At 45.5% G+C, this 13,530-nt stretch overlaps 1 protein-coding gene across 4 annotated transcripts in view; it reads right to left on the bottom strand.

Annotated features, from left to right (window-relative positions):
• The window catches only part of megf11 (multiple EGF-like-domains 11), an 88,654-nt gene that overhangs the window by 5,797 nt on the left and 69,327 nt on the right, over positions 1-13,530 (bottom strand). For 3 of the 4 annotated variants that reach the window (XM_088641061.1, XM_088641060.1, XM_088641062.1), the window contains 9 exons: positions 9,031-9,177; positions 8,307-8,441; positions 5,817-5,945; positions 4,343-4,471; positions 3,903-4,031; positions 3,063-3,191; positions 2,159-2,392; positions 917-1,035; positions 381-447 (listed from right to left, as the gene is read on the bottom strand). In XM_088641061.1, coding sequence (XP_088497187.1) covers positions 381-447; positions 917-1,035; positions 2,159-2,392; positions 3,063-3,191; positions 3,903-4,031; positions 4,343-4,471; positions 5,817-5,945; positions 8,307-8,441; positions 9,031-9,177 — 1,218 coding nt within the window. The remainder of the gene's footprint in view (positions 1-380; positions 448-916; positions 1,036-2,158; positions 2,393-3,062; positions 3,192-3,902; positions 4,032-4,342; positions 4,472-5,816; positions 5,946-8,306; positions 8,442-9,030; positions 9,178-13,530) is intronic. The other variant, XM_088641063.1, reaches the window with a different exon arrangement.

Below are 13,530 nucleotides of genomic sequence, written 5' to 3' on the forward strand. Positions count from 1 at the left end.
TAAAATTAGTCTATCGCACAGTGGTACCATTGATAGCGAAGACCGACTCTGCAAGACTTATCAACTCAAACAGGCTGCTTCCCCTGCACTGCACTGACAGGCATTTAAAAGGTGTTACATGTAGCTTGTGCTCAGAGACCTTCACAAAAAACCCACAGAACATGAAGTTTCACTTCACATCACATCTTATGTTGTTATGCTTCATTAAAAGAAGCTGAGCAAGCAAACACATCTAAAAGAAAAATCTTATTAATTACAGCTGCTGTCATTAAAAAGCCATTAACAGAACATTTAAAACCCAAACCAGAGCACAAGAGGAGAAGGTGTATTAACCAGTGGTTGCCAGGCGCGTGTGCACAGGCTGGGGCAGTGGCACTGACCTAAATCGTTGAGGTTGCAGTACGGTCTCCAGTCAGCACTCTCTCCCCCTGGCTTCTTGTTCTTCAGCTGTGGAAGAGAGAGGAGTGAGGGGGGCAGCATGGAGAGACACAGCTCCAGTCTCAGGGGGATCTGGAATACACTTCAGCACTGCACCAGCCCTCACGAAACAACACCATTTCTTCACTAAGAACACTTACAGTTATCACAAAATGGAGATGACACCAGAAATAATTATTTTTATATGGCAATCCTGATATTTGAATGATTGATTGCGTTAACTGCATACATATACTGTACATACATCTGCACAGAGCAATGCTGCATGTGGGATGTGCCAGCAGGGCACTAACTCTCCGTGATGCAGTTTGTCCACTAGACCACCAGAGGGCAGATATGTTCAAAATAACAACAACAACAATAATAAAAATAAATCAATATATTATAATATTATACAAATGTTATATATTAAATTAGTAGTAGTATTATATTAGTAAGTATAAATCTAATCCCAATTCATTATTTATATGCCGATTACCTTGGCAGAGGAGCTGGAGTCCAGGTCATTGGAGAGGCGGGAGGCCGTGCCACACTGTGCCAGGGTGTGGTAGCTGGGGTTGGAGAAACAGTGGCCACTGCCACTGCTGTGAGAGGTGTCTGAGGAGAGAGCAAGTCAGCACAGTAGGGGAAAACACACACACACTGTCTCCCTCCCTGGAGGAAGGTCTCATTCTGCTGTATGAGGAACAGCCAGAGCAGCTTTCAATTTCATGAGTGAACACATCAATCTGTGCAAGAAAACACCATTGACTGTTACACAACTCCAGCTAGGACAGGACGCTGGAAGACCGCTGCAGTTAGGGATTCCTCTCTGCACAGCAGTCTTTCCCCCTCAGCTGGAAGCCAGAGGAGTCCACTGGCAGACAGAAACACAGAGCAGAAAGCAAAAGAGTTTGACAGGCTGAGAGAAAGGCTGTTCCTTCAGCTGCTGCAGATAAAAAGGTGAGAGCCCCACCCAACGTCCCTGTGAAATAGAGGATTAGAGACACCACTCGTCACAGAACATATTCCTCATAAGACAGGAAGGACAGGTGCGACACTGAAAGAGAACGGTGAGTGGGCTTGTCTTGACGGCAGGAGGAGAAGCGACCAGTGCCCCTCTGAAATGGGAGCCACTGATCAGCGGGATGTGCTGTGCTGCCACCATGTGGCCAGTGTGAGCCGTGTTGTGCAAACCCAGATACTGAGATCTTTCAAACTTCAGCCTGACACAGCGATAAAGATGAGTGTATAGAAAAACAGTGAGATCTGACTGACGGCTCACCACACTAAATCATCTTATTTTCTTGAGTCATTATTTTAGACATTCTTGTGTGCTTATTAATAGCCTTTATGTCTTTTGTGTCCCACAATTCCTCAACTTAGACCAGTGGTGTCTAAATCTTTTCCAGTAGGGCTGGTGATTCTGCAGGTTTTCGTTACCAACTCCACTCTTAATAAGCTACATCAGCTCAATTATCGGCTCAATGACACCAGTTTAACAGCTTCTCCCAGCTCCTCCGGTGCTGCTGCTTTGAAAAGACCTAGAAAACCTATGAACACACCAGCCCCCCAGCACCAGGACTGCCCAAACCTGCCCAAGACTTCACTTCCTGTATTTATTCTCGACCTCTTCATGCTCTCTTGTTGTTGCAGACCCTTCCATTTCCCTGTTTGTACTGGCGAGACGGGCAGGGCGCGGGGCACTGAGGGGTGGTGCCAGGCACCACAGGACCCTTACCAGAGAGGGAGTAGTCCGTGTTGGTCATGCGGAGGCCTGGCGTGTAGGAGACACTGGGCATGTCGTGCCCCTTCTCCTTCTGTCTCTGGCGGTACCAGGCGAACAGGCTGAGCAGTGCCATGATGATCAGAAGCAGTACAATGATGCCCACCACTGCGCCCACGGAGTGCCGCTCCGAAGCCAGCGCTGGGCTGATCTTAGTGTAGGGGTTCAGTTCCTCCATCATCAGGGCCGCTGCTCAGGGAACAGCGGAGAGGAGAGATGCTCACAGTCAGCACATTGTCCTTCACTCACACTAAGGATTAGCATGTATGTCTATAGACGTTTCAACCTTTTATGAATATTGTGTGTAGGGAGAGATAGAGGAAGAGATAGAAGAGAGGAGAAGAGAAGAGAGGAGATAGAAGATTATTTTTTATATGCCTTTGTTGTAAAATGTCTGCAGATTTTATTTTACTTTTATCTTTGTTTTGTTTCATGTTAATTTTACTATTTTTATTTGCTTTGGCAAAACTGATTGTACCCATCGGTCCTGCTAATAAAGCACCATGAATTGAATTGAATAGAGGTTTGTGGAGAGAAACAGCAACTAGCCAGAGTGAAGACAGTATTGACTGAGAAGGAGAAGGAGAGAGAGAGGCACCCCAGAGGAGAGAGGGGGGAAGAAGAGAGCGACTGCAGGGGTCAGAGCTGCTGTGACAGCTCAACGGATAAAAAGGAGCAAGCTAAAGAAAGAGATATCATCCAGGTTCAAACAGAGTACAGAGACAGGCAAGAAAACCCTAAAATATCTGCGAATAAAGATGCAGAGGGTGATCAGACCACGCGAGGGTGCAACGTGAAGCCCACTATAGGGATCTCAGCCTTCATCGTCTGGCCCCCTGCTCCCCCTGCTCCCCCTCACCCTGGTCGCAGCGGATGCCCTTGTAGCCGGGGCTGCAGTAGCAGGTCCCTGTCACGTGGTCGCAGGTGGCATTGTTCATGCACTCACACAGCTGCTGACACCCATAGCCGAAGGTACCAGGCGGGCACTCTGCGAGAGACGCGGAGAAAGAGGTCACACAGGTGCTCTGGGAGGAGGCGGGCGCTGTATTCATCATTTCCGAGCGCTGCTCGTTGTTTTACTGGCTCAGCTCAAGTCGTCTGCAATTACTTACTGCAGGTTTTCTACATCTCCCTCTCCTCTAGGCTGCACGTTATAGCCCACAGGGAAGAACAAGGCAAGCTTTCGCAGACATGCTAGTGAAAGAAACATGCTCAGAGACGTACACGGAAATGGTCTGATGGTGTTTGGCACTTATCATCGCCACCTTCAATATCCACTTATCCAATTCAGGATCATGGTCCATCTACCCCGAGAAGCACTGGGAAGGCCATCAGAAACAAACACGCACACTCTCGCACCAGGGCCAGTTTTACAGAAGCCCATCCACCTACCAGTATGCCTTTAGGCTGTGGGAGGAAACTGGAGCACCTGGAGGAAACCAGGAGAGCATACAAACTCCACACAGACAGCACCGCAGGAAGTGCACTCAGGACCCGCTGTGAGGCAGCAATGCTAACCCTTGAGCCACCGCGCAGCCTGTGTTCATCATTTACCTTCCTTTTTAATTCAGTCATTATTATGCAGGACCCCGAAAGGATGAAGCATTCGAGAAATAGCTTATTCTTCACAGGCAGAGGCCACAGGTGACAGATTTAATCCAGGCCAGTGGGACGCTGGGATGCAGTGGGCCGCACTCACTCTGCTCACAGTGGGTCCCGATGAAACCAGTGCGGCAGGTACACTGCCCTGTGATGTGGTCGCAGTCTGCGCCATTCTGACATCTGCACACCTCTCCACAGTCCCTACCAAAAAATCCCATGGGGCACCCTGAGAGAGACAGGGGAACGTGAGAGGCAGGTTTTCTCAGAGCGTCCAGAAATACATGTTGGTTCATCTTGGATATTCTTCTCAAGATGTTGACATCACAAAGAAAATTAGAACAAGCTTTGCTGGATGTGAGAAGGGTATCACAATTTCATTTAATAACAAAAACAAAAGTTAAAAACAAAAGAAGTGAGAGAATTCCACTTTCCTAAAACATCCACATTTCCATAGGTACTGCCGCTGCAGTGCCAGGGGCTGCCAGCAGATGTCAGTGCTTGTGCGCACAAGTTAGAGAGCGAGCGAGAGAGACTCACGCTGAGTGCAGTACAGACCGGTCCAGCCAGGGCTGCATTTGCATTCCCCATCATAGGCGCTGCACAGGGCTCCATTGTGACAGTTGCAGGTGTGGATGCAGTCAGGACCCCAGTACCCCGAGGAGCAGGCTGCAGAAGGCACAGAGACACAGGGTGAACCCACACGTACAGTACAGTACCTGTCCCTAGATTCTGCTGGGACATGTTAGGACAGGACAGGCTTTTCAAGGAGTCCTTCAACCGGGATCAAATACTGTGGATGTCAAAAATGTAACAAAACATGTTTTTAAATAATGCACTTTACCAGGATTTTGTAACAATAGGAGGGCACTCTCAGTTGTCTCAGACAGAAAGCGTTCAGTTTTTATTTTTTCCTTTTAACTATAAATCAAATAAGGAAACTTTGCATTTTCCTAAGATATTGTCTGACTGCAATTATTGGCTTCATCCCTGTTTTTCAGACACCTCCAAATATCTTCTAACAGCGACACGCTTTTCAATTCCGCAGTCACCCCAGACAGCAAAATAACAAAACCAATTACAGCTGCTCCATCTTTTTCATCTTCTATCAGCAAATTTAAATAAGTTTCTGTGATGGCTGCATTGTGCGGGCGTCCCTCTTGCTCCTGCGTGAAGTAACGTTGAGGAGAGACATGATATTACCTCCCAGAGAGATTCCGGCTTCAATTACACTGCGAATTAAAAAACTGACACCCAGTAATCAAGACATGCCAGTCACACCACGCTGACGCAGGGCAAAGGAGCCTCTCTGGCAGCCACAGCTGTCCTCGCTGTATCACCAGTCCTGACACAGGAGTGCTCTGATTAAGGGTCTGTGTGTGAAGTATTAAATATTCACGGGCCCTGCCCTCACTAAAGTCTCTGTGCCGCATTGGATTTCATTTAGAACTAATTTCTCTTTGCTTTCTTTGTTATTTTACCACCCTCTCCATGAGCATAAAACATGCTAAACAATTATCATTTACCACTGTGCATTTTATATAAGAGTGGCACCTACAGGTAACTGTACAGTTGCACAGTGCTTGTGGTAGTGTAAGCTGGAAGTGAAAAACTGTTGTGCAAGTTCACCACGGACTGCTTGCCTAAGGTTAGCCCCGGTGATGAGCACAAGTGTGCTGTGGTCAAGACAAAGTGAATATCGTGACAGCACCCTTTTCAGCAAGCTGGCAGAGGGCCTCCGTTCTCCTTCCAGAAGATTCAGAAGCTTTTTGAGCTGTAAAGTTCACCCATGTTGGTTCACTTCTGTAGGTGTAGTGTCTACTTGATGCCCACAGGTCTTTGTTCACTTTTCATCGTATATTCCTTTTTATCAGTGGCGACGCGCCTCTGAATTAACAGTGATACGGCGATTATCGTGACCTTTCTGATTGATCATGGGGCACCCGAGAGGAGAGTTAAGCGACGATGGCGGAGGCAGCGGGGTGGAAGAAGAGCCGGAGGAGCGGGAGGTTACCCTGAGAGCAGTCGTCCCCGATCCAGCCCGGAAAGCACTGGCAGGAGCCGTCGATGGGATTGCACGTGCCGTTGTTGGTGCAGGAGCAGACTTCCGCACAGTTCCTCCCATACCGGCCACTGGCGCACACTGCGGGGACAGAGCTGTCAGCACGGGACTGAACTCCCAGACCCCGGTGCAGTGGACAGAGCCGCTGCAGAGAGCCCAGTGCTGGCTGCAGAGGTGACGCGGACCAGCCCACCGTCTCCTCACTCTGCTGTTCGGAAACAGAGTTGCTCTCTGCCAGGGGCTCCAGTCCTCAACCAGGGACCCACACCCCTGCTGGCTTCTGTTCCACCTGAGCACTCCATTAAATAATGGGACCTGTGACGGACCTAATAATAGGTTTTACTTGAGCTCTTTAATTCTTTTTATACCTTTAATGTGAAGGGGGTCCTCTTTGAACTAACCGTGCCTCATCAATCATTTAAAATCTCTAATGTCCAAGTTAAAAAACATTTTTTGCAAAGGTTCTAACCAAGGAGTTGAGCTGCACCAAAAACCAGTAGTGTAGGGTGTAGGGGTCCCCTACGCTACCCTTCCTGGGTTTGGACATCTTGCACTACCCATGGCTTGAGAAGTGAGGAGGGACCAAGGTATTTTGTGAGTGATTGCTAATTTCTGACAACCACGTCTGATTGAACTTGGTTGCTGTCATCCCTCCTGAAAAAAATTCCATAAAAAAAAACAACTCAAAAGATCAAGTTTAGTAGGCCTTTGATATGCACATCCCTTCTTAACAAACCCAGTGAGATGTGAGCCAGAGCAGCTGAAGAGAAAATGACCCTAACAACTCTAGTGGATAACCAGGAAACACAGTGCTTAATCTTAGAGGTCCTGTTTAATAACTGGGATATGCACAGTTAATCCTGGCTGCTTAGATACTGCACAGACAAGCCAAATAACATTGAAGAGAATTAAAATAGAGCTTGTGTACATTTTTAATATAATTAATATTTAAATGCTTCGTGACATTCTGTTAAATGAAATTTTTAATTTTAAATTAAACCTCACTGTAAGACACATCGTACATGATTTTGGACAGCGGGATCAAGACAAATTTGAGTTCAGCCAGGTTTCAATATGATCTGTTTTAGACGTACAATGGGACACAGAAAATCTAAGAATAAAAAAACATAAAAAATGAAATCCTACTGTGCCATGTTTAACAGAATCAGAGAAGCTAAGAAGTTGAAATTCCAGAGTTTGGAAAAGGCCACTTGTTTGAGACAAAATGGTAATTAAATAATTTTTGATTGTAATTTATTATTATACTTCAACAACTTCTTTCCTCATTTCTCCCCTAAAGCTCTTCCAACATCTTCAAAACTGGCAATTTGCATTTCAGGCTCATGCAGGAGTTCTTAAAATCCCGGACAGCATTTTGTGGTGAGTAATTCATTAACACCTAAACCACCTCCCCTCCTGACAGGGAAGGTATCATCGGATTGTAACCACTGCTAGAGATAAGATTCTCCCTTTTCAAAGTAATTAAAATCAGCAGAGTTACTGGAGGATTTTTTAAAAATTCTTCTTATTATTTTTTTTATATATATATACAGTAACTCGGCTTTCAAATTCATAAAAATGAATTTGAGATATTCTGTCCTGCTATTTCTTAATTCATGCGAAGTCTAGTTAATTACTGTTAAGTGCTGTCTATGTTTTATCTCTTTTTAACAAGTCTCCCTTGCTCTGGGTGTGCAGCTTGGAAAGAAGGCAGTCATTAGACTGAAACCCTGAAGGCTCCTTACTGTGGTGTGGAGATCTGTGTGTGCCAGCCCCGTGAACTGACTCTTATAGACACAGAACTGGGCACCACAGTTCATCAGACATCCTCAACGGTCAGTTAAGACCTCCTAGATTTAGACACAGCCTCTTGAAATAAGCCGGCAGTGACACATGCATAAACCTGTGTGATCCGAACCTGTTTTCTGTACGGGATAGATTTTTACCGTGCAAAGGCCCTACTGTAACAGCACCCAATGAGAAATTAGAAATACCTTTGTAAAAATCATAATATGTTTAACCTAAAGGGCAATGACTTACTGTATACACACATAAATAAATAAAACATGCAGCTGAGTTTGTACATCAGAATTTATTTTTCAAGAAATAATGAAGCACAAATAAGTCACTTCAGAATGGGGCATTGAAGTCTTATGAGATGGATGACTGCAAACCCTACTGTTCCAAATGGACTGCCTTAAATTGTCTGCAGCCAGCAAAAAACTTCATTCTCCAGAAAAACCAGAGAACGTCACTTTCTGTAAGGTGTGTAGCTGCTGTAATGAGCTATGCTGATGAACTGACCTCACAGCACCGACAGACATGATCAGAGATATTCAGGTTCCCTGCTCTGCAGACAGCCTGCGAGCCTGGCAGAGTTGAAGCCGGCTGGCAGGCTGGCAGGCTGCAGACAGGAGGGCTCTGCGGGCAGGCGACACCCACCTTGGTTACAGAGGGAGCCGAAGAAGCCAGGGAGACACTCGCAGTGCCCGGTGATGTGGTGGCATGGGCCGGTGCTGTGAACACACTGCGGGCACGCCTGGCTGCACCACTGCCCATAAAAGCCAGGGGAGCAGACTTTGGACAGAAAGAGAAAGAGCAGGGGAGAAAGAGAGGGGAAGAGTGAAATCAGGGACAGAAGTTGGGAAGGGAGCGAACAGAAGGAAGGAAACGGGACAGAAGAGGAGTGACAGGACAGGAGAGTTGGGGAGAAGGTACAGAACATTTTTAGAGAAACAGAACTGAAATGGATAGTTTTCTTGTAAAGCATGACTGGGCTGTATTCATTTCAGCTTGACAAACAATGATGAAAGGCTTTCGTGTGGCATTTCCCATTACTTTTAGTGTCAGGAGATCTGTCAGGTCTACACTGCTGGACACAGCCCTGTCTCGCTTTCTCACTGCAAAGCCATCTTTCTTCATTAAACTCATAACAAGCTTTAATTGATGTCGGCTTTAATAGTGGTGTGGTGTTTTTCTAGTTGACCTGTTTTTGCCCGCTGTTAGCTTTTGTAATTAAGGTAATAAGCTAATCTTGGAGACACAATTAATCTTGTGGACAAACTCTGTCTTGTTTATGGTCTTAGCTTCTAAAGAGAAACACAGATCGCCGTTGAGATGGCAGCTTTTCGTCAGCCGTTGACCTGGCTGTGATGATACCGCTTACTTCTCTGGCAGGACGTCCCGCGGTAGCCAGGTGCACACTCGCAGGTGCCGTCCTCAGGTGAGCATGAGCCCCCATTGTCGCAGTTACAGGACACAGAGCAGTTGGGCCCCCATCGGCCCTGGATACACACGTTGTCACAGTGGATTCCTGCAGGGAGACACAGCATGTGCCTTTGAGTGATTTCATTCATAAGGCAACTAGGGCTCAAAGGTTGAGGCCTTGGGTTAGCCCTTATGAGAGCTTACAATTCTGCCATGGTTTCCCCTGAATTTTTACAACGCATATTTTTCACTACCTGAATTAACAGATCATGATATCGACATCCTCGTTACAATATCAACGAGCCCTCAGTTACACAATCAAACCCTTAATTACAATAACATTAATTTGACATGTTGGACGCTTCACCATCGTATGTTTCAAGTGAACGTTTGACGGGAAACAAAATGCAAATATTCCGATGAAGAAACTTCTTAAATCAATTAAGGCTTCAGTGATCTAAGGAATGAAAACCAGCAGGCGTGCGGGTCACCAGGACCAGGACTGGAAACTGCTGGTGTGCTGTGTACTACCACTACAGTCGGCACTACTACACAGTAAATCACAGTATTATACGGTTCTAGTAAAGTAAAAGGAGAAGACAGAATGGTACAAATTTTGCATGGATCAGGACGAGAAAATACTGCGAGCGAGTTATCAGGGTAAGCTCTAATAAGTCATATGCAAAAGCCGAAAAGAGCTCTCCAGAAGGAGCCCCTGTTAAAGAGTCCCTCACTCCGGCTGGCCACCTCTCTGAGCTGCATGTTTATCTCCGAGGAGCAGCTCCTGTCGCACAAAGAGAGGAGATCAATCCGACAGGGAGGCTCAGCCTGCTCTCAGGCCACAGTGTGCTGCTGCCTCCCCGCTCAGGGGAAAACACACAGGCTGCGGCCGTGCATGGAGAGTGAGCACAGCCTTATTAGAAGTGCCTACCATCTGCATTTCCTCCAGTTTGTTGAGGCATGTTTCCTAAATGCGATTTAAGAATGAAAACATTCTGCTTGATTAGCATTTTCCGCAAACGTTTTTTTTTTCTGGCCCGCAGAAGTATTCTCTGTGTTCTGTACATTAGTTTCTATTTGAATATATTCTGAGATTTTGTTTTGTACTGCATTTTATTTAATACAAAACGTTTCCTATCACCATAACCAAAACACTGTAACATGTATATCTAAGAGAAAGAATCCCTTGTCTAATAGTAGGAAATACCCTTTGTTTTTGTTTCTCTCTTCAAACCCTCATTACGGGGATTATATACTGTACTGCAATAGCTCCAGCTCTATCTCTTCATTAAAAGTTCTGAAGATGCAGAGAGCCTGTCAGTCCACCACCTCTTCTTCTGTTATTCTCTTTCAGCAAAAGATTTAATGCGCCGAGCTCGGCGGGTCTGGAGGGACTCCCAGTTACAAGAGCGGGGAGCGTGATTCCGGCCGAACCCGCTCTGTGTCTGCCAGCCCCTGCCAGCCCCCAGAGGGGCAGACGCACGGCACATTACAGCACACAAGATCCTTTTAAGATTGTGCTCGTTTGGAAAATGAGCCTCGTCTGTCTGGGCCTCATTTGAAATTTCCTTTGACTGGAAAATCTCTGAGTGCAGAACAACCATTAAGATGCCACTAATCAAATACCTTTGAATTAAACCTACAAAATTCACAAAGTTAATTTCAAACTGGAGATTACAATGTCGTGAGGAGGGGGCAGAGAAGGACGCAGATCCCCAAACATCAAAAGAGAGCACAGAATTACACTGGGTGGCAGAGGTCAAAGGACCTTGTCATTTTCCTGAAAGACTCTTTAAACTAAGTGTCACACTTCATTAAGTGTGAAAATTAATCTGAAGATTCAAATTAATTGGCAAAATGAATTTTTCAGCCCCTTTTATTTTCAGCAGAAAATGAATGGGCACATAACACTCTGAGCCTAATGGCTAGAGGCAGCTGTTCCTTTAGAAACCGACAGAAAAAAAAAAGGAAAAAAAAACTCAAAGTGTCTTCAAATAACTTTGCCTTTTCAACTCAGGAGATTGACATGTAACTGCAGCTTCCGACCAGGGGAGGAATACACTGCTCACATACAGTATGCTAGTCCCTGCCCCTCCCACAGCTTCTATTCCTTTACTTTGTGTTTAGTATATCATTGTGAAAGTAAGAAATAAGGTTTGTATTTCTGTCTGGGCTTGTTTTTCATTTTATTACTAAAAAATATTCCAGCAACCGGTTACATTCTTTACCTCCAGTTTCTTCTTATTACTATATATTCATTTTGAGGCAACTGAAAATAAATATACCAGTAAAAGAATGACTCTGCTCTCCAGCTAGCAAAAAACCCTGTCTAATACACAGCAACACATGCCTCTGCAATGGCTTCCTCTACCCACTACTAACACAGTTATTCCCTTTACATTGTTATGCATATCGAAAAGCACATAATCCAAAATAGGAAAAACTGTACACATTTAAAACAGAATAAATGCGTGAAGAGAAGAGATGCTCACTCCTGACTCTTGGAGGGTTAATGCCCTGCAAGCCTTACAAAGATCTTCAAATCCTCAGTAGAGCTGAGGACCTGGAATTAGTTGATTTTATACCAATTAAGTCAGTAACTGATTCAATGAAGCCATCAGGAACTCAGGTGGGCAGAAATGTACTACACTCTTTGGCTCTCCTGGATTTGGAGTGAGCCACGTCCCTCTGGGCATCACAGCTTTAGAGGGATGTAGCTAGGGAGACAGCCAAGACAGCAGGGAACTATGCTGCTTACCTGGAAATGCAACATGTTAGTCTCCAGCCCCCTCCTTGCCCCCTGAAGGTCAAGAAGGCCGATCCCTGAGAGTGGCCCTGTTTTGCATAGCTCCCTGGGGTGTAAGAAGGGGTACGCTCACAGAGCTCAGGGGAGCTGATTTAATGCGTGTCCCCTCTTGACTGACAGTTGCCGCACTCTTTAAAGGCTGCTTCCTTCTTTAAAACTCAGCTTCACTTCCCAGGCCAAGCGCTTCTCTCTCTGGCTCTCCAAGACCCCAGTGACTCAATTACACTGGGCAGATGGCACAGCCCCTGCCGAATATTCAGAGCGTGAGAGTGCCAATGATAATGCTTCCTTCACCAGCTAATTAAATTCTACCCTCTCTGTGAATACATGCCCTCAGCTCAGACACCTTACCAGTTAAAGACCTAAGAGGCCCTGCAGGCATAACCTTTGCTGCAAAATCCTTTTTATTTTTAATATAATAATAATACAGCTAAGAGTCTTGGCTGGGTCTCTTCTCCCCGCATTAGTAATTCAGAGGGTAATGGTTCAGTAGAGAATATAATAATCCTCACCCTTGCTGTGACATTCAGTTTTTTTTCCTTCTCCAACAATTTAACACCCACTGTTTTAAAAATATCCTATCTATGGATAAAAAAAGAAAAGTGAAATATTTCAACTAAGCTCAAAGTTATTACTATATAGTCTATATAAAGTAGTTACTGTACTATACACTGTAACTGCTCTACAAGCATCTAATCCAGCAGCTTTATGAACATGGCATTCAGTGGGTAAAATGCTGAATTGTTTCAGATTTCTTCCATACTTTCACAGCACTTTTACAGTTCTGTGCACCACAATAAAGTCCATTAAGATACTCGGGGAATCCCACTTGGTCTTGGTTAATGATGTAGCCCAGACACGGATAACACAGGGCTTTAAGCCGAAACCCATGAGTGCAACCTTAACTGATTTCCTATTCTGCAACACCGTGTCATGTTGTGATACGTTGTTGTGTCACGTTGTGCTATACTGTGCTGTAGTGTCACATTGTGCTATACTGTGCTGGCGCATCACATTATGCTATAGTGTGCTTTAGTGTCACGTTGTGTTATACTGTGCTGTCCCGTCACGTGGTGCTATAGTGTGCTGTCCCATCACGTTGTTCTATACTGTGCTGTCCCGTCACGTTGTGTTATAGTGTGCTGTCTCGTCACATTGTGCTATACTGTGCTGTCCCGTCACGTTGTGTTATAGTGTGCTGTCTCGTCACGTTGTGCTATACTGTGCTGTCTCGTCACGTTGTGCTATACTGTGCTGTCCCATCACGTTGTTCTATACTGTGCTGTCCCTTCACGTTGTGTTATAGAGTGCTGTCTCGTCACGTTGTGCTATACTGTGCTGTCTCGTCACGTTGTGCTATAGTGTGCTGTCCCATCACGTTGTTCTATACTGTGCTGTCCCGTCACGTTGTGTTATAGTGTGCTGGTGCTGTCTTGTCACGTTGTGCTATACGGTGCTGTCTTGTCACATTGTGCTATAGTGTGCTGTCCCGTCACATTGTGCTATAGTGTGCTGTCCCGTCACATTGTGCTATAGTGTGCTGTCTAGTCACATTGTGCTATACTGTGCTGTCCCGTCACGTTGTGCTATAGTGTGCTGTCCCGTCACGTTGCGTTATAGTGTGCTGTCCCGTCACATTGTGTTATAGTGTGC

Source organism: Lepisosteus platostomus, chromosome 7 (genome assembly GCF_059453375.1).
Source record: "Lepisosteus platostomus isolate fLepPlt1 chromosome 7, fLepPlt1.hap1, whole genome shotgun sequence".
Classification (NCBI taxonomy): domain Eukaryota; kingdom Metazoa; phylum Chordata; class Actinopteri; order Semionotiformes; family Lepisosteidae; genus Lepisosteus; species Lepisosteus platostomus.